This window comes from Chaetodon auriga, chromosome 3 (assembly GCF_051107435.1).
Source record: "Chaetodon auriga isolate fChaAug3 chromosome 3, fChaAug3.hap1, whole genome shotgun sequence".
NCBI classification, from domain to species: domain Eukaryota; kingdom Metazoa; phylum Chordata; class Actinopteri; order Chaetodontiformes; family Chaetodontidae; genus Chaetodon; species Chaetodon auriga.
This window is the reverse complement of record NC_135076.1, coordinates 6,847,222-6,870,699: the sequence shown is the minus strand read 5'-3', so window position 1 is coordinate 6,870,699 and position 23,478 is coordinate 6,847,222. Positions and strand designations below refer to the sequence as shown.

Sequence of the window (23,478 nt, the reverse complement as noted above, 5' to 3'; positions counted from 1 at the left end):
GCGGAGAGGTGGTGGACAAAAAAAAAAAAAAAAAAATCAGCTGTCATTCCAATCAGCTGTGTGAGGGAGCTGAGGAGCGTCCTGCAAAATCCAACGACAGGTACACGATTTAGAAATATGTTTCTATCTTGAATTTTAATCCAACGTGCAGAAAAGTTAATTGAATTTACTCATATATATGAGTATATATATATATATACATATATATGTGTTAACAAGAAAAAATGTTTTGAGCGTTTTCAAGTTTGAATTTTAAATGGCTTTCCTTATGTTCCTCTTTTTTTTTCTTCACACTGGGGAGTGAATCAGTGACACTTCTGCTCATTTTGCTTCTCGGTGATTGCAACAGACAGAAAACATGCATTTGAAAGTGCTTCCTGGTAGATTTTAATTTGTCTATTTCCTTCTAAAGCATTTTTTGCGTCTATTGTAAGACAAAGGGTAAAGTTAAGGAGTATGTTAATAGTGCCTAAACGATGCTTTAGTGGTGGACAGCAGGGACTTTGTTGGGGCTCTTGTGCAGCAGAGCAGACATGCCCGGGCAAGCCTCCGTGTGGTCCTCATTCAAACATATGAATGAAAGCCTTTATTACTGTGTCATGCATACAGTTCTGCACATCCCACACGGTGTTACAAGACACCATAAATTCATATAAGCCAGATCTTGAATGTTGCATCTTTACATTTTCAAAGAATCATTCAAACACATCGGCTCTGTTGTCGCCATCTGGCGACATCCAGGATATTACACCTCCTCCAGCAAGTTACAGCCGAATTTACAAATGAATCTGCAGATTGGGATTTCAGACAGTGATTGGTAAAACATGTGAAGATGCACCACACATCCACCAAGTCAAGACATGGAGGCAATTCTTCTGGGAAACTAATCAAGGTGGTATCTACCTACTATAGACATGTGTCAGATGTGTGGATCATTTATGATCACTCACATATTTCTTGGCAAAGTCACAAAGTAGCTATATTGGGAATTGTTAAATAAATACAATAACTAGAACAAATACTATGTTAAAGTACCACAAATAATATAAGGTCCCTCTGTGAACTGTATGGTGCTTAATCTCTGTAATTTCTCTCAAGAGAGAAAAAAGAGGCAACAGATATTTATTTAAAATACGACAAACAGTGAATGAAATAGCCGATGTGAGGACTCAAAGAGAAAATAGCTCACCCAGCAAAGGATGAGACTGAGACTACAAGAAGAACAATTTACAGAAATGGGAAAATTTAACATTGCACAACACCCAGAATGGCAAAATCCAAATGAAACTACAATTGAATCCGTCAACAGGACTACATGAATGATGGAAAAAATGGAAATGTATTCCCCAAACTGTTTTTTTCCAGTTTTGCTGTGATTTAATGTTGTAAATCTCCTGCTAATAAAGATTTAAGATAATCCATTATCCGGTGTTATTGTTCTCTGTTCTAGACATGGGTCATCCCCTGATCCACCAGCTTTGTTTCCTGCTGATCGGCTTGCTGGCCTGTCAGTGTCCTGCAGTCAACGGGCTGTTTGAGTGGCTGAGGAAGACAGATGCACCTCCAGCAGCAGCACCTCCGCCGGCAGCAGTCGTACCAGCGCTCTTGGCAAAGGATGCTCAGTTTGAGATGGCTACCGCTGATGAGAAGTTTTTGGCTGAGGCAAAGCATTTGAAGATCAGCCCGTTAGACAGCTGTCATTACAGGGTAAACTGAGCCTCTGCTCCTTGAAATCCAGTTTCTCACTCTTCTCTCTCTCTCTCAGAATCCACCCACACACACAGGGTCAAATCAAAACTCAGCAGCTAACAAGTACTTTTTGGATTAATGGATTAGTGTATGAAATAGTGGAAAAGCGTCATCACAGTTTTGTTGTAGGTGGTTGCCCGGCTGAAGACGAGCTGTGAAAGCCTCTCAGAGGAGCAGCTCGCGAAGCTTGGAGTCATCCTGTTTAACTGCCAGGCGGAGAGTGAGGGGCGCCAAACCTACCTGTGTACAGAGGAAATGGTAGAAGTTATGATCAAGGGTTTTTAAGGACTTGTATGTTTGGTCTTTGGGGAGCTCTTTTTAAATCTCATTTTGATGTTTCAGACCATAAAGGAGTGTACAGCAGACATGGATTCAGACACATGGAATGCTTACCACATAGTGAGCAACAGAGCGCGCTCTGTTTGCTACGCGACTCGCCAGCAGCTGTTCCGACGCAGAGCTGAGCACACTGTCAATGCTCTCATCTCCACAGCCACGAGCCAACTAGATGCAATGAAGGACCTGAAGGTAGATTTTCTTTGTCTTTTCACCTTCATGTGCACGGTATGCAGTAATGGATCAGATCACGTGCAGGTGGATTTTGCTTCGATCAATCATGGTGCTTTGTTACAGGAAGGCCAGCTGGAGCTGAAGGAACTGACTGCAGCCTCTTTGGACAAGCTGCTGGATGGTCACAGTGCTCTGCAGGACCAACAGGGGAAACTGTTTGAGGGCCAGGGGCAAATGGAGAGTTCATTAAGGGACAACCTGGAGCGTCTGAGCCAGGAGAAAGCCCTCATCGCCTCTGGACAGGAACTGGTAGCCCAGCTCATTCAGGGCATCACACAGAGAATGGGTGAGAGCTTTCATATGTCACTCTGGAAAATATACATTTGTTTATTTGTGTCATTTATGTATTGGTTTCGGCAAGTACAGGTCTGATCGAATTGTGCTTGTCTGAAGTGTTGGAATACCAAAATTTGTGCGTGAATTTGAGCTTTGCGTGTTTGAAAGCACACAAAGAGCACAGTCTTTTTGAGATGAATCATAAAATGTATTTATACATTATAATGTGCATCAAAGTAAGTATAACGATAGGATGTGTGTATGTGTTATGTCCTTAAGTCAATACATAAATTTACGAGAAAATGAGCTGGTATCGAATGTCTTAGGTACCAGAGATGATGCTACAGTATCTTACAGAGGAGACCATTAAGAACCTCCTTAATCATCCCTAATCAGTGTTATCTCTGCTCATCTCAATATCACTCATTGGAAACCCGGCTAATGTCCCATGAACTGGTATGACATGACATTTATAATCTGTCCTCCTTTTAGAGAATGTGAGCGATAATCTGCAGATCCAAGGTTCAGAGGTGCAGGACAGCCACAAGGCGATTGTTAAAGACCTGGCAGATGTGAGACACCAAGCTCAGGACATCTACCAAAAAATAGGTAGTCAAAGCAGGACGTCACAAAGCTAAATTCATCACGCGGTTGTCAAACCTGTGATTCTGATCAGTGCTGTGTGTGACTGACTTTCCCCTGTGGCTGATCAGACCACAGTATGCTGGAGTTTCTGCAGTACCAGGACCAGACCTCACAGTACTACACGGACCTGATGGCCAAACTGGAGCGCATGAACAGCACCCTGGGATTCATGCTGCGCTACCTTGATACGATGCAGGGCCGGATTGACGAGAGGCTTCACATGATCCAGGGCTACCTTGGCTGGGCAGGTGACCATGTTTGTCCAGCGCTATCATCTTTTCTGTTACAGAAGAAATTAATTGATTGAAATTAATGATCAATTGATGTGTTTCCTCTGTGCTTCTTGTGATTCCAGGCTTGAGCCTGACAGCCATGTGGACGTGTGTTGCACATGCAGGTTACTTCGTGTTGTGTGCAGTCCTGCTGTCGTTCCTGCGTTGTCCAGCTTTCTCTCGAGCCATGCTGCTGCTCACTGTGCCTCTTAATGCAGTGGCCGAAATCAACCAGCAGCCAGCGCTGGATCTGCCTAGCCTCAGCCTGCTGCTGCTCACTCTCTCTCTGGGTACAAAGCTGCTCACTAGGCAAACACAGCGTCTCCAATATTCTCTTGTATGGATCATAATATTTTTTGTTTCTTTTTTTTCTGTCTGCAGGTCACTGGTTTGTGAATCAGTGTTGGGCCTGCTTCCACATTAGAAGCAAGCCGGCCGCTCCGCTGCCACTGACCCCATGTGACATTGTGGAGCCACAGAAGCAGCCAGTTTCATCCTGCCACTCACACCTACCATCCTCTACACCGCAGAAGTGAGTCTGCAGAGTTCATTATTTACTGTCTGTGCCACAGAGTAGGGTTGTTACATGTGATTATGTTAACAGTACATTTCACAAGAAGCTCTTTTCTGTCCATTATTCAGCACTATAACTCAGGAACAGAAGAGCAGATTGTGAGCATATTTCACAATGTCAGATACTGAATTGGTGACACTAATATTAGGTGTCCTTGAAACTGTGCTGATTGTAAAGATCTTCTGTGCTGCTGGCCTGAAGATGTGGGTGAGGCATCCATGTTTTACAGTTTGTAGCTTCTTTGCAGCAGCATCCGTATTTGAAGCATTGTAGTCACCATAAGCTCATTTCAGCAGTTGTACAGCAAAGTGGGAAATAGGTGCTCTTATTTCTTTGTAGTTGGTTTATTTTCATGAAGTTCTTTCTGCTTCCTCAGAGATGAGAAGGATGGCTTCATTGAGCAAGACGACCTGTTGAATCTAGACAGCTTCATAGCAGGTTTGAAACATATACTGTATGCATGTACTGTACCAGTAAAATATTTGACAGTTTTTCCCTGAAAGAAAAGCAACACTTTACAGGATTCAGTTTGATCGTATTTGTTGTCACATATCTCTTTGTATACAGGTGACTTTGGCATATCTGCAGTGTCTCCCCCTCACAGGAAGCGGGTGCCTGAGTCCAGGTTTATGCCGATGATTGGCACACCGAATCACTCCACTCCCAGGCTTGTGCCACAGCCAGTTCTTTCAGCAGTGAGCAAGTCGAGTGAATATCATATGAAAGATTAAGACGTGCTTTCAGTATCTCATGAATTATTAATAGGCGCCACCACAATGATTGTGGTTTTGTTTTTAAGGCTCTGGTTGATGACATTCCCCCCAAAAACCTGGGAGGTGTTTTTGACGCACTGAACGACTCACACAATTTGGTGAACAACTCACGAAGTTCGAGTCCAACCCCATCACTCATCAGCAACAGGTCAGGTTTTTAGCCTTTGTGCCCACAGCTACTGCTTTAAACATGAAAACTCAAGCATGCCATTTTGATTAAATTGCCATTTTGACCCCCCCCCCCCCTTTTCCATCTTTGCTGTGCAGCTCTCTCTCAGGCCGTCAGCTGTGCAACGGTATCACAAAAACGGGGAAGGCCTGTAAGAAGAGAGCTGTGCTGGGACAGGAGTACTGCAGGGTCCATGAAGGGGGGCACCCCTCCTACGTTCACTCCTGAAATACTCAACATCCTGTTTGTTTCCTTCTTCTTTGACAAGCAGCCTTCTCTACAAAAGTGTAATTAGCTGTTATTGTTGTTTGTTCTGCCTGCTTTGCTTGGAGATTAAGTTTGCTAAATGAGCAATTCACCTGCCGATTTTTAAAAACTATTTTTATTGCCATGTTTCTAAAATAAATTATTTCTTTAACTATAAATCTGTGTATTTCCTCCTGTGAAATATGAAAATGTACAAAATCCTCAAAAGTATCAGAGGTCTCAGCCTGTGACACAGACCATAAAGATTCAGGGAAGACACTTTAAAACATTACAGGTATAAAACATTTATTTTGGTCACTGCCAATACGGAGTAAAAAAACAAAACATTCAAGCCACCAGTTAAATCACATGTACCGTCACTATCTTTGTTTATTAAATAAAGTGAATCACTAAATTCCCAAATCCCAAACCCTTAGACAATAAAGGTCATTTATTAATGTTATACATAAGTGCTAGAAAAGATTTAAGACAGTTACTGAAATTACTAAACTGTGCCAGCACCTGGATTCCATGATCAATCAATTAGCATTTCAAATGTGTAACCTCACCACAGTGAAAGAAATTCAACATATGGGTCGTAGGACTGGGATGCCTATAATTATGATAGATTGTTTATGATGCAGACGTCATTCGGCGACGGCCATGTTCCTGTGCAGACGAGCCGTGTTTTCCTCCAGCCCTCTCCACCTCTGCCATCACCTCCTTCCACATTTACCCCGTCTTCCAGCAGAAGAAGTCATGGATTGACAGACTCCGCTTGGCAGAGTCTTCACTTCCGGGCTGAGTCATTGTTGGCAACAAACCAATCACAGGTTTCCTTTAAAGCTGTAAGTGAGAAGAATCAATGAAGACAGGAAGATGTAATCAAACATGATTATTCTAATTTTGATCAAGTATTTAAAACATCTGCTCTGATGGCCTTTAAACATGTATTCACACACGCACACACACGCACACACACACACGCACACGCACACGCACACAGTGTCAGACCCACCTTGTTTGAATGGTGTGAATTTGAAGTCTGGCAGGTAGCGGCGCAGCTTTGCATTGCTGGCTGTCTTTTTGAACTGGCCGTCTGATTTACTGGTATCAAACTGGAGGTCAAAAGTCAAGGAAACTACATGGACCTCTCCACATGATTAAAATGTTTTGAAACCACCATGTACAGAGGTTTAAGGACCACAGTAGTATTTTGTCCATTAAATAGTTTAAGAATGCAAAACATTTCAAAAGAAAATCTGCAAGTCTTAACTTTCCAGACAGCCAACTGTTTGAGATCATTACAGTATTTTCTGAAAATAAACTCAACTTTCACAGTCATTTATTAATGTAGTATTTTAGAGTAACAAACATTGCTTACCACCAATTGACAATTACTTGAGATAGAATAACCTGTTAGGTCCCCTTTGTAAAAATGTAGTAAGTGCTTTGGACACTGATCAGCAATAAAAGCCCTGTTTGCACAGGACATCTATTACCAGGGATCCTCATGATTTAGAAATGACCCCCTGATGTGTTTTGTGCGCATTCATGCAGGATAAATGTAGACTGTATTTTACTCAAATTTACTAACTATATCCAGCAGATATGATGTCAGACATCTGTGTCACACCTGCCTCCTGAACTGCACCAAAAATCCTGTCAAAACTTTCATTCATAATTGCGAACAAAGCCTCCATAATTCTTGACAGGGAAACAGGCAGAGAAAAGGCGCTGAGAAAACAAAAGAATTTTCAACTTTACAAATTACGGCCATGGCACATTCACATGGGATTAAGATCATAGAGAACCCCCACAATTATTACAAATTACCAGAAGCCCCCTGGTAATACTCGTCCTGTGCAAACAGGGCTGAGGTTGACTATATGCAATTTGTGCTTTGTGTTACGACAAACAAAACCAGCAGCATGCTCTTCAACACTGCTGATCATATTTCACAAACAGGTGAGATTATTTACTTGCCTGAAGTCTGATTCAAGAAGCAGATTTACTGAGTTACAGACTCCTAAAAATCTGCTGTGATGACACCAGTTTGTTTAAAAGGATACCACCACCTCTCCTTTAAAGTCCAGTGCTTGCACAACTGCTTCTGCTGCTTCTTTGATGGACACTTCATCTTCCTCTCCAACTGGAACCAGTGGACATGACACAGGCATTAGCACACATTCAATTCAGCTTTCACTATTGAAATGCTGTGTATGAGGACTTACCAGAGAGAATGATCGGTTCGACCTCTGGATACTCTCTCAAGACCCACAGGAAGAGACGAGCCAGGTCCAGCGAGTAAATGAACTGTCTTCTGGGAGCGCCAGAGCCCCAGACCACCAGGGGCTTCTCCTCCTCTAATCATACACACATGAGTACATGATTTTTATGCTTCCATTTATCCTCACTCTATCCTGCTAGTCCAGAGCACAGACACTAATCTTACCATTTCACGGCAAGTACTGTTACAGTCATTCAGTAAATGGTAACAATACAACTTAATGCATTTTCTGTGCAAAAGTAATAAGACATAAGAAAAGAATGTATCAAAGTCTGGACTTTTATAGTATCGGTGTGGAGGTATAGTGTCATTATTGATCCAAAACACTGATACATACTTCGTATTGTCTAAAAGTTTGTGTGTTCGTGAAATATTAGACCTGCCCATCCCTACTAGCTTATGTAAGACAATGTGACTTACTTTGAGCAATGTAAGCTTTGTGTATGAGGCCTGGCAGCACATGACCATCCTCAATGCTGAAGTTGTCATGAGGACCAAACACATTAGTGGGAATCACCGCTGTATAGCAGCGTCCATGCTGCTGGAAATATGCCCTGTGAAAAATACCGTTTGTCAGACAAGTCTTATTTATGCTATAGTGTGAATTTACTAAACTGAAAAAAACCGAGCCCCCACCTGTTATGAACATCGATCATTCTCTTTGCATAAGAGTAGCCAAAGTTTGACTCATGGGGTGGACCATTATGGATCTTGTGCAAAGAAGTAAAGTTAAGTTAGTTGTCAGTTACAAATTTACTGACGCATGCCAGCCAACACCACACAGACACAGTCCTTTTACCATGGTCTCGTCGATAGGGTAGGTGGTCTTATCAGGAAAGATGCAGGTGGACAGGCAGGACACAACCTTGACCACGCCAACTGCATGTGCTGCCTGCAGCACATTATCATTGATGTAAACATTGGTTCTCTGGAAGAGACAGACACATCAGTAGAAACAAACACAAATGTGAAAATATAGAAATTGACCCAACATGTGTCAAACATCTGTGCTAATCTATTTGCAATGATAGCAGAGGTGCATCTTCCTCATACCCAGAAGTCCAGGTTGTACTTCATGTTCTTGAAAAGCCCTCCAACCATAGCAGCTAGGTGAATGACGTGGGTTGGCCGATGTTTTTCAAACGCCGCTTGTGTCGCCTCCATATTCCTGAGGAGAGGCCATAAAAATGCTGAACAAGGAAGGGGCAGAGACAGCCTCTGAACTGTAAGTAGTAGCTCGAAGAGGATGATCTCACGTGAGGTCGGCATCTTTGGAGGAGAGGAATATCCACTCTTCCCCCTCCTTGGCTCCCCCCTCCTCTTTGACCACATGCTGTATGGCCCTTCCCACCAAGCCGGATCCTCCTGTCACCAACACCCTCATCGGAATGGTGCACTCGCCCTGACAGCTCATCTAGAGAAAGCCAGACACAAAGATAATTCATGAGGCATAAGCATAATACAAACAAAACAAGACACGAGTGTGTACATAAGATATGGCATTACACAAAAGGAGCAGATGACAAAAGGCACTGAAGGCCCCCTGACAGCAGGCTTGTTTGAGATGAGCCAAACTGACGCAGACCTGCGCAAATTCGATCGCGTGTCACTGAGTGCATTGCATGATGGTCAGTGGTTTTGTTCGATTTGCTCGGGATGCTTGACTGTGTGGGACTTTGACAAGGACAAAGACACACACAGTTGGGAGAGCCAGGCGCCACTTCTGTTTCTCACGAGCTGCTGAAGCAAAATGCTCGATGGGAAACAACTCGCCAATAGAATGAGCTGAGTTTTCCAATTGGATGTGCAGAACTTTTATGCCACCACTCACAATTAAATGATGACACTTAAATTGTTATTTTTCAGCATAATCCCACACTGATTATCTACATGAATTTCAGTAGTAGCAAATGTATTCAATAAGTACATTTCTGACACTTATAGTTTAACACATTTGCGGATTCCACAACAATGCAAACTTACTGAAACCCACAGATTAAAATGTTTTGAAAAAAACATAAGTGGCTATGCCTTTTACATGCAGGATTCAGCAACCCTACATGGACTTGTTTTCAAATGAAAAGACACTTAAGTCACAGTCATTTACAGTGAGGTGTTATCTGTATTATGATGAACCCTTACCATCAATCATTGCAAATGCCTGGGAATTGTAATTGCTGTTTGCACGACAATTACAGCACATAATTACGTAGACATTCATGTTGTAGACACCATATAGCTTACAGTGCCTGCTGAAGAATTCTGCTTCACACCAAGAGAAACGCACACCAACAACAGCTATTCGGCTTCAGGCACTCTCTCTCATAGATCCCCCGACTGCAACCGACTACTCTGGTCTACTTCCGAGTCAAGCCGCAGCCCATCTCAAAGCAGCCTTTTGTGTATTCTCATGCCAAAGCCTAACGTCTACAGGTGGGTGTGTAGCAGCTCTATTCAGCTGTTTGCAGTGCTGAAGGCTCAGATAAATGCCACGTCATTCACCAATTCAGTTCGGAGAATATATATTTCTTACAAGCCCATGATATTTTCTCACCAAGTAAGACAAAAAGGAGCGTGTGACACGAGCCTTGGACAGTAAACTACATCAATCCAAAACTCAACAAAAACTCTCTAACTTTCCGTAGCTGTTGCAGTTATCGTACCTCTATTTTCGGGTAATCTATAATGACGCTATCAAAAGGCCAACCTGTGTGTCGTTACCTACCTGTGACCAGGTGTGCTGTGACTCGCAAAGCCAGTCACGGAAACCAACGTAATTAGCAAAAGTTGACGTTAGCTAGCAGGTAACCGCTGTCACATCCGTTCATTTCCGCGAGTGTTATATTCAAACAGGCAGATACACTAATGATGAACGTGGCAAATATATCGCATGTAAGTTAAATAACAGAGCTTCTTTGTCCTACGAGTGTCGCGCTAGTGCAATAAAGCAACGTTAAATCTGAGCTAAACAAATATGTAAAGTAGTTATTTCTCACCCTTCAGCTGTGAACTGCCCAGACAGAAGGAAAGGAGCCGGTGTCAAACTACACAGAAAAACTCGGCTTCCGGTCTTAACCTTCAAAATAAAGTACTATTGACAAACTGCCGACGCATTTTTCATAGCTCAATTAAATACCCTGAAGTGTCTGAATATTATATAAGTGAAAAGACATAAGAACTGCATCTTAATCTAGAGCTTCATTCAATACTTATTTTTTTTCTCACGGTCTTTTGATACACTTTCTAACTTTTACTTTTATATATAAAAACACCATCCTACGGAAGCCGAGAACGGCCCTGCTTAACGACTTTCGGATTGGTAATTGAATACACGTTTTATGTTATGCTCTGCTCATACCATAAAGAAAACAATTGGTGGCAGTAAAACTTCTATAACTTTCACTTCTCATCAATCCTGAGCAGATGTCACAGGTCACCGAATTAATGACAAATACAGAAGAACCTCAGAGTACGTGCCTCGTTTGCAGCTGACTTTTTATTTGTTTTGGCTGGAATGCTGCCTCAGTCCTTTATCTGTGTTAGTTTCTGTTCAGTGTTTGACTTCCAAGTTTCAAAACTGCTTTAGTTTAATAGCATCGCCCAAATTATTGTAAATGGAGTAACAAACTAAGAAATTACTAGATTATGATTAAAAAAAAAAAAAAGCCTGTAGATTTATCATCAAAGCAGGAACACATACTAGACTTGACCACTTATGCTTATAAAATCTGTGTGAGATTTTTGTTGCCAATACACCTGTAATGAACGGAATTTTGTTTCTATTGTAATGCGTTTCGCAACGAAAATATCTTTTCAAGAACCTGCTTTTCAAGAAACTGTCCTGGCTCCTCTGGTTAAGACACAGAAGAAGCAGCCCTTCTGAAAACTCTGGTTATTTCCATTTTAACAATGCAATCATCTTTAAACCCAAAAATCTATTGCTTTCTTTTTCACTTACATAGACTGATCACTTGTGTTTATTTCAGCACTAAAATCCATTTATTCAACCAAAAGCACTCAAATTACTTGATTAATTGTATGATTCAGTGCATAGGCAGACAACGATGCAGTTATTTAAAGAGCAAAACATCACAGAAAATAAAGTCTTCATTTCAAAGATTTTGCATATTTTTTATTTGAATCGGCCCAACATCTTCCCCTGCTGGTTCTGTCTACTGAGGAGACGAGAACCTGCCGAGAAAGAGGATGGACTTGGTCTTATTGTGCCTGATGAAGAAGAGGAAAGGGTGGTCTGCTGTGAAGTGTTCCTCCCTCAGCATACAGAATGCTATCATGCCTGCTGTGGCTGCGGCCGCCTCCGTCCCCTCCTCGTTCACCTCCACAAAGGCCTTGTGGGCCACTGTAGACAGGAAGAGTCCCGTGTCACCGTTCATGCCAGACAAATCGGCCTTCGCCCCGCAGAACACATCTGTCATGCCTAGTTTGACCAGAGGCTCGTTCAGCTCGTAGTCTTCCTCCAGCTTGAACTTGGGCAGGTGAACGAAGATTTCTGAGTGGACGTCCATGTTTTCCCTGTTGGTCCATTCGTCCAGCTTCTCCTGTGTTAGCTCGTTCTCCAGCTAGAACAAAAACACATGACACTGTACTGCATCTTCAGCTCATATTTATGTTCAGAGATTGTAAGCATCAGGTGGTCTCTTTCAGATCAAGATCTCTTTTGCAAGAGGGACTTGAGTAAAAAAATAAACAAAACAAAAGCACCTACAGCATCAGTGACAGTTACAGCCATCACAAAATAGATTCAAATTCAAAGGTTTAAAATTGGTCAGTGGGCTTCCATCACATCTCCAAGCCACATTAATTTATTATTTTTGGCCACTTGGGGGCAGCAGAGTACACAACAAGCTGAAAAAGATTTTTATTTCCGATGTTATAGCAAGCTAATGCCTATTTATACCTCCAGCAGATGCATAGCAACAGTAGCACACATTTGGTGTTTGTGCTTATGTCCACCTGATGACTGGAAGTCCAGCAGTTACTTTTGTTTTGATCTCCTGGGAAGATTTGAGCCCATTAGCCTCTTGATGTTAACTTTTTGTTTCACTGGCTAGTCACGAACATTGCCTTTCTTTTGGGGGTAGATTATTGTAGGTTTTGTACCTTCAGCAGAGGGTCAGAGCCGTCTGCGGACTCCTCAGGCAGCAGGATGAACATGCTGAGCTCCTCATCCACGTACGGCAGCTCCAGGATCTGCAGACCGAGCTCAGGAATGTAGTTGTAGGGCAGCTTCCTCATCTGGTACATCATCTGGACTGGCTTGTTCTCATTCTGACACACAAAAAACACAAAGATGAAGGTGATCACATCATGTCACATCTGGCTGAGTTCAGCTGTTTCCTCTATTCAAACTTCATGTCTCTACATCTGGAAACTTCAACTTAGTTTTCACCTGGTTGACTTTAAAAGGCATCTCTTTGGTGTTTTCCTCATCAAAGCGGTTCATCCAGTTTCCCTTGAAGTAGATGGCGTTAACCAGAGCCAATCTCGTCATAGCACTGACTGTTCCTGGCTTCAGAAGGTCTTTAATCTTATCTGACAGGAAATACAAAGACAAAGCAGCCACTGACCACTGATTCACAGAGGAGCATGCTATTGAACAATTGCTTTGAAAGTTGGTGGAAGGGTGATTTTTTTGTCCAATTAAGCTGTAAATTCTCACTTTCTGTCTGCTGCTCGACCCAGCTGTTGATTTCCCCTCTGCACGCCTCTGGAGCCCCCATGAAATCAACAGCCTTCAGGTCTGCCTGGTAGTACTTCTGTGTGGCTTCCAGGAATTGCTGCAGAGAGCAGATACCATCTTATCGTTTCAGCCATATAAAGTAAATATCTGTGTCTTCTGTGATTAGTGGAATTCACAACAAACCGGCAGGAAGTTGGCGGTGTTTTCTCCATAAAGCCGGTTGGCTAGTTTCAGGATGTATGATGCAGAGGGTGAGTTGATGTCAGCGTTCAGTGTCTCAAAGTCTGCGTGGACGTCTTCACCGCAGCTGAACGACAGGGCCTGTGAGAAAGTTTGGAACAACACACTTTATTCTGGGATCAAAACAGAGTGAAAGTGAAGCTGAAAGCAACACAGGAAGAACAAGTTTACTCCTGCTAGGAATGAAAATCTGTTTCTTGGACAGTCGCAGCATGATATTTAAAATGAACCTTTAACTGACTGTTCATTGTCTGTCAAGCCTGTACATTAAATTTTCAGGTCATATCATGTTGCTTTCCTGGGTTTCTTTACTGGAAATGAGCTTTATGTTTGTCTGCTTTATGTTAGATATTCTCTGTGTGCCTTTTGGTTGCCTGTAATTGTAATCTTTAGTTGTGTCTGCTGTTGTTGATTTATGTGCCTGCTCTACATACTATACAGAGAGGCCAAACCTACGTGGACAGGCATGTGTACTATGGGTCTAGAGCCGTTTTTTCTGGTTTGAACTGGGCCCCTTAGTTCCAATCAAGGGCAATCTTACTGCTGGAGCATACAGTGCAATTATATTTTGGATAATAGAGTTCTTCCAACTTTGTGTCAACAGCTTGTGGAAGGCTCTTTCCTATTGGTGGCCCCATGCACAAACCTCATCCAACACCTTTGTCATGAACTGGAAGGCCATCTGCGAGCCAGGCCTTTATCAGTGTTGGTCTCACTAATGCTCGTGTGGCTGAATAGAACCAAATCCCTGCAGCCAGGTTTTTAAAGTCAGGTGGAAAGTCCTTCTGAAAGAGTGGAGGCTGTTACAGCAGAAGATTAATGGCCATTATTTTGGATGATTTGACTCATGGGTGTAACGTTCATCCATCCAGCTTCTGACCATATAGGGTATTTCTGTGTTTCGGAGGATTTACTGCAGCCTTTCAAAACAAAACAGGTTTGATGAACTGAAACTGTACCTCTGTGTCCAACTGCCAGTTTGTACAACCTTCTGCTTTTGAGCAAACATTCGTTGTTTCAGAGGCATTTATTAAGGTCAAAGTACAGGTGGTATTAGACTTCACCTGTCTGAAGACACACCTTTCAGTCTGTGCCTATAGCCTGAACCTCAGAACTCATACCATGTTTTATGGAAACAGGCTGGGATAACTGCATTTCACAATGCTGCTTTTTATAACTGTGCTACAAGTTACAGGGACGTCAGGTGATGCAGGAGGCGCAGTGTGCTGACCTGTGCCATCTGAGCAGCAGTGTCTCCTTTAGCGCCCAGGTAAACCATAGCCAGCGCTGAGCTGATGCTCAGCGGGGAGACGAAGATGTTCCCGGTGGGGTTTGCCTGGCTCAGAGTGCGGAGCAGCTCCAAGGCAAACCTTGTGTTTGAGCTGCTGATGGCGGCCATGACTGATGATCGGTTTTCCTGCAACGAGCAAAGGCCATTTCACATGGTTCTATCATTCCTCATAGCAAAATACACAAAATGCACCTCAGCTGTATTTCATTGTTGACAGTGTTTATATGACACAGACTGTAACCTAAATACATTTTCTCCTGACATATACAACTTATAAAACCCTGGAGGAGAGATAATATCTACATTTCATGCACAATTAAGCATCAAAGAAGAAATGTGAATTAAATTTAGTGGGTAATCCACCCTCTTTACCACAGTTGTATGTCATCGTTGCTCTGTACCTCCACCTGCTTTCTATCTTTAGCTATCAACTGCCACATAAAGGCAGAATGCCAAAACATTTCCACTTTTTTTAATGTACATATGAAAACATTCCTAGCCTCATCAGCTTGTAATGAGACTTTTTGTCCTCTGATCATTTTAATGATGTCTTTGCACATCCAGTTCAATGGCGCTGTGGTCACCTGCCGGCTCATGTCTGATAGTATATCCATGAAGGTTTACGCACAGAGAGAACACCGTGAAATTCAGCAGATCTAGTGAGTTTTTAACGGGTGCTGTCTGCACGGACAAAGAGAAGATTAAGGTTTTTGTTTTTCAACGCATTTATACGCAAAGGCCGCGTCAAACGTCACCTTTTCCCGTTTATCTCGGACCTCAGTGAAGCGTGTAAAGCTGCGTTAACATACCCGGAAATAAACCCGGACACGTCCTGCTGTAAACAGCAGTCTGTTTGCTGTGGAGGGAGAGTTCCATGACGCGGTACAGGTGCTGTGCGGGTCTATCACAAGCCTTTCCGTGTATTTACCTGATCGTCCTGCTGCAACGGCTGAACCTCGACCTCACTCCGCGTGTGAAAGAGTGAAAGTAAAACGCAGAAACAAGCAGCAGTCCACAAAATTCCCCGCGGAAGAGAAAACCCACAAAGTCCCGGGTCGGTGATGACACGCAGGGGTCCACCGTAGCTCATTTATGCGAATACAAAGTGCGGCTGTAACAGCAGGCTGTGGGTGGGACGCGTGACTGGGCGATAAGTCACTGACTGGTGACAAATACATGCCTTTATACTGAGGAAAAAAGCCATGCAGGCCTGGGTTTGCAGAACATGATCAGCATGATCCTGTGCGGAATAGCCTTGAAAAGAAATGATTAAATGATCATTTTGGCTGCTTGGTGAGTGCACATGGATGGAGGCAGGGCCTGAGAGTGGATTTTAAAGTACGAGGTCAGGCCATGAGTCCAATCTCCCCCCCAAGCAGAACCCCACCCATCTCAGTCGTGTTTGTCTAGACACGGACCAAAGTCTGTAGAAATATTTAAAAATGACAGAAGCTCATCCATTTAACTGTTCACTTATATTTTCTGTAAATCTAATCTCCATCATGGTCTGAATGTTCATGTGTTCACAAAGTGGTGACCCTCGCTCCATCCTATCTACAACTGAGCCTTTCCAGGATGCTCCTTTCATACCCAGTCATGATAATATCACCTGTTACCACTGAACCTGTTTACCTGTGGAATGTTCCAAACAGGTGTTTTTGGAGCATTCCACGTCTTTCCCAGTATGTTGTTGCTCCTGTCACAACTTGTTTGAAACGTGTTGCTGCATCAGATTCAGAATAAGCAGATACTTTTTGGAATCAGTGTTGTATTAAACATCACAATCAGCTTTAAAAAAAAAAAAATCTGCTATGTGTCATATGTGTGTAATCTTGCAGTAAAAAAGCCTCTAATGTCATTAAACCTGTACATTTCCAGAAATATTACTGAGCACATGTCCTTGATCTGCTATTACATTAAAGTAATGGGATTAGGGTGAAAAATGCAATAAATAAATTATGTAAACCCAGGTGGAATGTATTTAGATATGTTTACTCAAGTCATGTTCTGTTTGGAGGTACTTGTGCTGTACTTGAGTATACACTACATTTCAGATGGAAATATTATACTTTTTACTCCACAACATTTGCTCGACAGCTGTAGTTAGTTTGCAGATTCAGAATATTAATGCAAAATATAAAAGAAATACATTCTGATGCATTAATGTACCTCAAAGCAAATACAGTTAAAATTAACTCCACATTTACCAGCTGCAACTTTAAACTGATGTTTACACATTAATGCATCAGTAATTACAACCCACTAATACTCTATATGACTCTGAAATGGGGCATTCTGCATGATGATCGAATACTTTACTTTTGAGGCTTTAAATACATTTTGCTGCAAACACATTTCTATTTCTACTAAAGTCAAATTTTGCATGGAGGACTTTTACTCTGGGTTATTTCTAAAGTGTTGTTCTGGTACCTCAAGAGATCCCAGTGCTTCTTCCACCACTGCCCAAATCTTATAGCCACAAGTTTTCCAACATGATGTTTCATTCTTAATTGAAGTAACACAATTCTGTCATTTTGGAGCACAGAAAGTGGGAAAAGTCAGGAGAAGATATCAGTAGAGTCTCAGTGGATGTCAGAGTTCAGGATGGCGCCAGCTTGAGAAAACGTGAGTACAGAGAGGCTTACTTTGGGGTCTTCAGATTTCACAAACATATTACATTTTCATATCTGCCTGACTAAAAATACACGGAGTATCTTCTTAGAACACTGAGTCAAGTGAAAGTCAACCTGCAGGCATTTTACTTTTTCACTTTTAATGGAAATCCGTAAGAGATAAACAAATGTACCCAGATCACAGAATTAGAAACAGGTTAACATCACTTCAAAATCCGAAACAAAATCAGGAATCATTCTGGCAGTTTTGGTCACATACTCTAATATTTCTCAGGTTTCTGGTTTTGTAGATTTCTCATTTAACGCTATACTCACTACTCTTAGTATATACAGTAGCAAGTGTTTCTTCTCACTTTGGCTTCAAGTGGAATTTATCCATTGTGTAAATTTAATTGGCCTCATTGACATAAACATAGATGAACTTTATTGTCATTCAGTGAAAAGCAGGTGTGCACTGAATGAAATTTCTATTGCAGCAGGCTCCGCACAGGGTTGAAAATAGTTAAAAAGTATATAGAAATAAAAAATTATAAAAGTGAAAAATATGTGGAATTCCTTAAAGAATGTTAAAATAAACAGCAGAATAATTTTGGTATATAGAGTGAGTAAATAAACAGTATGTAAAATAAACTGTGTGTACAATGAACAGTAGCAATTGAGTTAAAAATAGCAGCAGGGATTTGCAGCAAGTGAAATATACAACTGAAGTAGACTTAAAGTGCATTGAGGAATGACCTAAGGTTACAACAGTGGTGCAAAGATTTTCGGCGTGTTCAGCCACCTCTGTGTTCTCAGCAGAGAACACAGAGGTGGCTCTTTTCAATCTTCTCATGAGTAGAAAGGTGTGTCGGTATGATTTACCATGTAGAGATTATATCTTGTCTCCACCGTCACAGAGTCTTTAAGTATAGCCTTGGTAGCCACACACACGATAAACATTTCACATTCATGTCAACCCTTGGACTCAGTCCTGGCTGTTACATAACCACCTTCCTATAGACTGTCCCACTATAGAAGTCCCCCTTCCCTCTTTCTTCCTTACACCTGTCTTTACACCTGTGTCATGTATCAGAGTGAAACATGAGTTTTAGTGCCAATGCCAGTATATTTCCCAGGACCTTACTCTGCTAAATAAAAATGTGTTTCACCCCTTTTTATTTAAGAAAACATGCATCAGTGTTAAATCAATATTGGGTCTGTATTTGGAGCTTGAGCAAAGATGTAAAAATGACAGGTGAAGACTTCATATATGTATTATGTATTAATATAATCAAAAAAGCACATTAAGGCATTGCAGTTGCACTTAAGTGAACATGGTGACCGTCATTCACTGTTTTGGATATTAGTTATCAATCAGTAAATGATCAGTCATATGTTGTTCTTTGGCGCGCTTTTATTTTAATGTTTGAAATGATGGTATCTTTATATTCTGCTGTAAATATATCTTATTTTTCACTTATGTAAATCATGTTTGGATCAACCTTACGTCATCTTATCACTTGTGATTTGTTAGCCTTTTTGTGGGCCTCCACCACAATCGTCCTCAGCTTGTCCTCTTAACAGCTTGTCCTCCTTGTCCCCTGTACACCAATTTAAGTGAGTGGGAAACACACGTGTCAGCCTCAGTAGTCAATTCCTCTCTGAAGTGTTCTCATCTTGCAGGTGACATTGGCATTCCCATTAGCAGTAGCATCTTTCTGTCCTGTCAACATGGTCTGTCATCACAAGGCCCTGATGTGTTCACGTACTCATCAGCCATGTCATTCATGAGTGGAAACAGAGCACAGGGTACACATGTATATATACTTCGACAAGTATATATACATGTCTCATTATTGTGTCGTTGGGTATTCATCCAAGGAGGACACTTTATTTTGATGCAGCCAATCAAATCTTGCATAAGCATCAATGTTGTATAATAGGCAGAGCACACAGTCACACTGAGCCGGACAACAGTCCGTTACACAATACAAGAGCCAAAGACCTGGAACAGCACCCCACAGTGGTTTTCCTGCTTTCTGGGGAAAGATGCACTGTTAGCATCAGCTTGATAGCTAATGAGCTGTTCAGCTGCGCTCAGCGGTGTAACAGCAGCACTTTAGCAGCCTGCCAGCTGCTGTCAATCATACACAGACACCAGTATGACCCTCCAGCTGGCTGGGATGGAAAGGAGCATTTGTGATGTTTCCCCAAATTCCTGTTTTTTCCTTTTAATAATAAAACCTGTGAATAATACGTACTAACTTTATTTATTTATATCAAAACATAATTTTGGAGTTCAAAAAGGGACTGAGTATGATTTCAGTTTGACTTTAACAGCTAAATAGCCAGACATTTCCCCCAGGAGTTGGTAAAGACCACAGACAGAGCTAAAGGGGAGAGAATATTGGACTTACATTCATCAAGTGGTCAGAGGCATGAGTGAATGGTAATGCTGCTTTGTAACCGCTGGATGTGTAAATAAGCAATAAGCATTGTTTATCAAATCAATTTTAGGTGATGATGAGCCAATGCTGCATCACAATTTGTTCCCGTCGCCTCCAAGTGGACAAAAAAATTAGCTGTTGCAAGTTTACAGACAGGCTTTAACATCTGAAAACAGAATCAGAAAACACTAAAGATGTCCGAGTTGTCTGGTCTTACTCTTTGTATCAAATAACATCAGTCTGAGAGTGATAACTGGCTCTATTGCTGGATTCTGGATTTACAGACTCGATTTCCATGGAGGTACACTTCTCTGTTCAATATGTTCAATATGTTACACCTGACAGGAGGAGAGGGGGCCTGTTGGCAGACTATCTGACCTTTCAGAAATCTCATCATTGTTGCTCTGACTCATTTACGAGTGTGAGATGAAAGCGTCGCAGCTTGCCACCAGCAGCAGGGGACAGAGGCGAGGTGTGTGTGTGTGTGTGTGTGTGTGTGTGTGTGTGTGTGTGTGTGTGTGTGTGTGTGAGGGGCTATTTCACATTGTTTAACTTACTTTACCTTTGTCTTTCAGCAGCCACATGAAGGACACTCTAATGCCTCAGACCCATAGTGAAACAGTTTGAAACTGTCAGGGATGCCATGGCTCACTATTACAAAACAAATAAAGGCCTGTATCCCCTAAAGCCTGCGAGCTGGGCTGTGGCTGACACGACCCAGGAGGCCTCAGCTGGGAAAACACAAGTCTGAATAAGGTGCCGTTGTGGAAAAAATGCAAGAGAGGCAGTAAACAGATGCGATGCGATGCGTTGTTTGTTCCACAACAATGTTGGTTGTCAGTGCAAAGCCAAGGTCTAACAGCTTACCTGTACTGAACATGACTTTATGGCACATCAGATATAACTTGATCCCGGCCTTGAGCTGTCCTTAGTGGTCAGAGTTCTTGGACAAAGCCAGAGGTCACAGAGTTTGACTGGTGACTTACTGTGGCCTGACTTCACCTTTGAAAGCTACATGAAAGGAGCTGTTGAGAATTGTCGGAAAGGTGTTCATTTGCTCTTTTTTTGAGAGTGAGAAGATCATTATCGAACTCCGTCTGTGCAATAAGCGGCTGTAATCAATATTTTTACATAACAATGCATCAAATGGCAGTGTGAGAATAATGTGACAGTGTGAAAGACGTCCCTTACAGTGATGAACCTCCAGAGAGTCATCACCTGAGGCTGCAGCTCTCCTCGGCTTTACAGAGCCAATAATCAGTTTCAGCTCATTGTTCAGCTTTCCAGCACACAACTTTACTGTTTTGGTTCACTCTCTCTGCTCTTCATCGTGTCGTTTTCAGCTGTGGTGGGCAGCTGATTTCAATGAGAATGGACATTACGTGCTCAGCAGCAAACAGCAGACAGACACAATTAGAGGCAAGCTGGTGAATATAGTTTTGCACTTAGCAGCTAAATAGCCAGATCTTTCCCCCAGGAGCTGGTAGAGAGCAAAAAGTTAAGCTGCTGGATGTGTAAATAAGCAACTGTTTGTGTTTTTGCTGCCTCCAAGTGGCCGATGAATTCAGCTATGGCAGGTTTAAGTTTGGAGCTGTTTAACAGAGTTTGCCCATTAAACAAACAAGAGTGGTTTAAATTAGCGAGTGTTAGAGGTGTTATGTTTTCACCTTGGACATAGCCAGGCAAGCTGTCCCTGCATCTAGTTGTTATGCTAAGCGAGCCTAACCATGCCCAGACTCCATCTCCATACTTCATGCACAGATATGAGGAGTCGGTCTTCTCGTCTGACTATAGCAAAGTATTAAAGGACCAGTATGTAGGATTTAGTGGCATCTACTGCTGAGGTTGCAGATTTCAACCAACTGAACGCCCTTCGCCTCACCCTCTCCTACAGTGGCCAATAATAACCCAAAAGGTGCTCACTAAAGCCAGTGCTTGGTTTGTCCGTTCTGGGCTACTGTAGAAACATGGCAGTGCATCATGGCGGACTCCCTGGAAGAGGACTCGCTCTCTCTGATATAAAGGACTCATTGTAAAGTAACAAAAACACAATTCTTATTTTCAGGTGATTGTTATTATACACTAATGTTTCTGCCAACAGATCCTTCTAAATCCTACACAGTGGATCTCTAAATGATTTTTGGCCACAAAACAAATCCAGAACAAGTTAACAGACACACATCTCTGACATATTATCACCATATGAAGTTGCATGTAAGAAAACACTTTCCCATTTACACATTTAGCAGACATGGACGACGCCTAACGAATTCGCCCTTCTTTTGGCTCTGGTTTGGTCTCTCTTTCACTGCTGGGTGTTCTTCACCCGCTTGTGTCCAGCTTGGCGCTGGGCGCGTAGTGCAGAGTAGTTTATCAGAGCTTGTTTGCTAAAAAAACAACAACCGCCTGCTGCTTCTGGAAATGGGGTCGAGAAGAGTGCTGAAACTGAACCGTACAGTAAATGTCGAGCTGCAGAGCCGGGTGATAATTCTCTGTTGGTTCATGACCTGGTCACATTACATGACAGTCATTTGATTTGCTGGTGATATAAAAATATTTTTGTTTGAGATTGAAATGAAATTGTGCAGTGAAGGTGACATGTTCATGCACGGCTAGTTAATGATTGCAAGTCTGTGTGTGTGTGTGTGTGTGTGTGTGTGTGTGTGTGTGTGTGTTATTTTGACTGAATAAATGCTGAACATTTAGTACTACGGTGCATCATTCATAACATATCACCAGATACGTCAGCTGCATATTCATAATACTGACCTCATCTTAATGCATGACTCTAGAGTTAATGCTCCTCTTAGATGCAATTAAATAAGGTGTTATGTATTTGATACAGATTCTGGAGTAATTCAGCTGCCCAGTTTGAACCAAAAGAGGGTGAACACTGTGTACCAGCTCTTTCAGTGCTGGCTCACATTTCTTCAGGTACTTAGATGAGTACTTACACATTCACATAAGCGCTGGCTTGTAATTACATGCTCTTATTTACAGCATTATATCTGATGTTGCAGCTTCCGAATTTATACCTAAGATGGTAACTTGTGCCATCAGCAGTTAGTGCCAACATGCTATAGTTATGTACACAATGGCAATGAAAAGGTTTGGGCACCACTGGTGAAAGTTTCTGTCACTGTGAGTAGTTAAGTGGGTGGAAGACAAGCTGATCTCCAAAAGGCCTAAAGTTAAACGTTGTTTTTGATATTTTAAGCAAGTCTGTTATTTTGGATTTGTACAATTTTAAAGTGAAAGAAGCAAAAGAGCGCCATGCAAATGTTTGGGCACCCCAAAAGATTTGAGCTCTCATAACTTTTACCAAGGCCTCTGACCTTAATGAGCTTGTTAGGGCTGTGGCTTGTTCACAGTCATCGTTAGAAAAGGCCAAGTGAAGCAAAGCTTTGAATGAATGAGGTGGAGGTACAGAGTGCTTACATAGTAATAATTGTTCTAATAATTAGTCAGCAACTTTTTCATCCGTTCAAGATTTTCATGAACACCTGAGAGAGATAGCTTGAGAAACTCTTTATCTAATTTATCTAATTGAAATGAAGAGGACGTTCATGTGCTTATCAGTCTAGACAACGTGCAGTGTGAAAGCAGGTCAACAGTGGAACTGT

The 23,478-nt window shown here is 42.0% G+C and overlaps 3 protein-coding genes across 5 annotated transcripts; 1 reads left to right on the top strand and 2 right to left on the bottom strand.

The window, feature by feature from the left end:
• Positions 1-68: 68 nt before the first annotated feature.
• On the top strand, positions 69-5,447 carry bmb (brambleberry). Its single transcript, XM_076727207.1, has 13 exons — positions 69-100; positions 1,451-1,707; positions 1,879-2,007; positions 2,092-2,277; positions 2,383-2,605; positions 3,088-3,204; positions 3,309-3,488; positions 3,596-3,802; positions 3,894-4,044; positions 4,463-4,524; positions 4,654-4,781; positions 4,886-5,007; positions 5,127-5,447. Exons 2-13 carry the CDS (start codon positions 1,453-1,455, stop codon positions 5,254-5,256), a joined length of 1,890 nt encoding a protein of 629 aa, XP_076583322.1. The 5' UTR covers positions 69-100; positions 1,451-1,452; the 3' UTR covers positions 5,257-5,447.
• A 122-nt stretch (positions 5,448-5,569) lies between these two features.
• Positions 5,570-10,614, bottom strand: LOC143318737 (GDP-L-fucose synthase-like). Of its 2 annotated transcripts, none has more exons than XM_076727208.1 (10): positions 10,561-10,614; positions 8,821-8,978; positions 8,618-8,732; positions 8,364-8,492; positions 8,201-8,274; positions 7,985-8,118; positions 7,509-7,640; positions 7,347-7,426; positions 6,293-6,392; positions 5,570-6,120 (listed from the first exon to the last, which is right to left on the bottom strand). In XM_076727208.1, exons 2-10 carry the CDS (start codon positions 8,976-8,978, stop codon positions 6,065-6,067), a joined length of 978 nt encoding a protein of 325 aa, XP_076583323.1. In that variant the 5' UTR covers positions 10,561-10,614; the 3' UTR covers positions 5,570-6,064. The 2 variants fall into 2 exon arrangements, with proteins under 2 accessions (XP_076583323.1, XP_076583324.1); XM_076727209.1 differs by having other exon boundaries at positions 10,290-10,579.
• A 428-nt stretch (positions 10,615-11,042) lies between these two features.
• Positions 11,043-15,903, bottom strand: serpinb1 (serpin peptidase inhibitor, clade B (ovalbumin), member 1). Of its 2 annotated transcripts, none has more exons than XM_076726042.1 (7): positions 15,725-15,903; positions 14,737-14,922; positions 13,449-13,586; positions 13,245-13,362; positions 12,975-13,117; positions 12,686-12,853; positions 11,043-12,144 (listed from the first exon to the last, which is right to left on the bottom strand). In XM_076726042.1, the coding sequence occupies exons 1-7, from the start codon at positions 15,884-15,886 to the stop codon at positions 11,737-11,739; spliced, it is 1,323 nt and encodes a 440-aa protein (XP_076582157.1). In that variant the 5' UTR covers positions 15,887-15,903; the 3' UTR covers positions 11,043-11,736. The 2 variants fall into 2 exon arrangements, with proteins under 2 accessions (XP_076582157.1, XP_076582158.1); XM_076726043.1 differs by lacking the exon at positions 15,725-15,903 and adding an exon at positions 15,552-15,592 and having other exon boundaries at positions 11,613-12,144.
• Positions 15,904-23,478: the final 7,575 nt, after the last annotated feature.

Coding starts and splice junctions, on each gene's coding strand:
- bmb (XM_076727207.1), top strand. CDS start 1,453: ATGGGTCATCCCCTGATCCACCAGCTTTGTTTCCTGCTGATCGGCTTG. Junction 2,278..2,382: donor ATGCAATGAAGGACCTGAAG/GTAGATTTTCTT, acceptor GCTTTGTTACAG/GAAGGCCAGCTGGAGCTGAA. Junction 3,205..3,308: donor GGACATCTACCAAAAAATAG/GTAGTCAAAGCA, acceptor GTGGCTGATCAG/ACCACAGTATGCTGGAGTTT.
- LOC143318737 (XM_076727208.1), bottom strand. CDS start 8,978: ATGAGCTGTCAGGGCGAGTGCACCATTCCGATGAGGGTGTTGGTGACA. Junction 8,493..8,617: donor AGTACAACCTGGACTTCTGG/GTATGAGGAAGA, acceptor TGTCTCTTCCAG/AGAACCAATGTTTACATCAA. Junction 6,121..6,292: donor ATTCACACCATTCAAACAAG/GTGGGTCTGACA, acceptor TCTCACTTACAG/CTTTAAAGGAAACCTGTGAT.
- serpinb1 (XM_076726042.1), bottom strand. CDS start 15,886: ATGAGCTACGGTGGACCCCTGCGTGTCATCACCGACCCGGGACTTTGT. Junction 13,363..13,448: donor ACACCGCCAACTTCCTGCCG/GTTTGTTGTGAA, acceptor TGCTCTCTGCAG/CAATTCCTGGAAGCCACACA. Junction 13,118..13,244: donor GGTCGAGCAGCAGACAGAAA/GTGAGAATTTAC, acceptor ATTTCCTGTCAG/ATAAGATTAAAGACCTTCTG.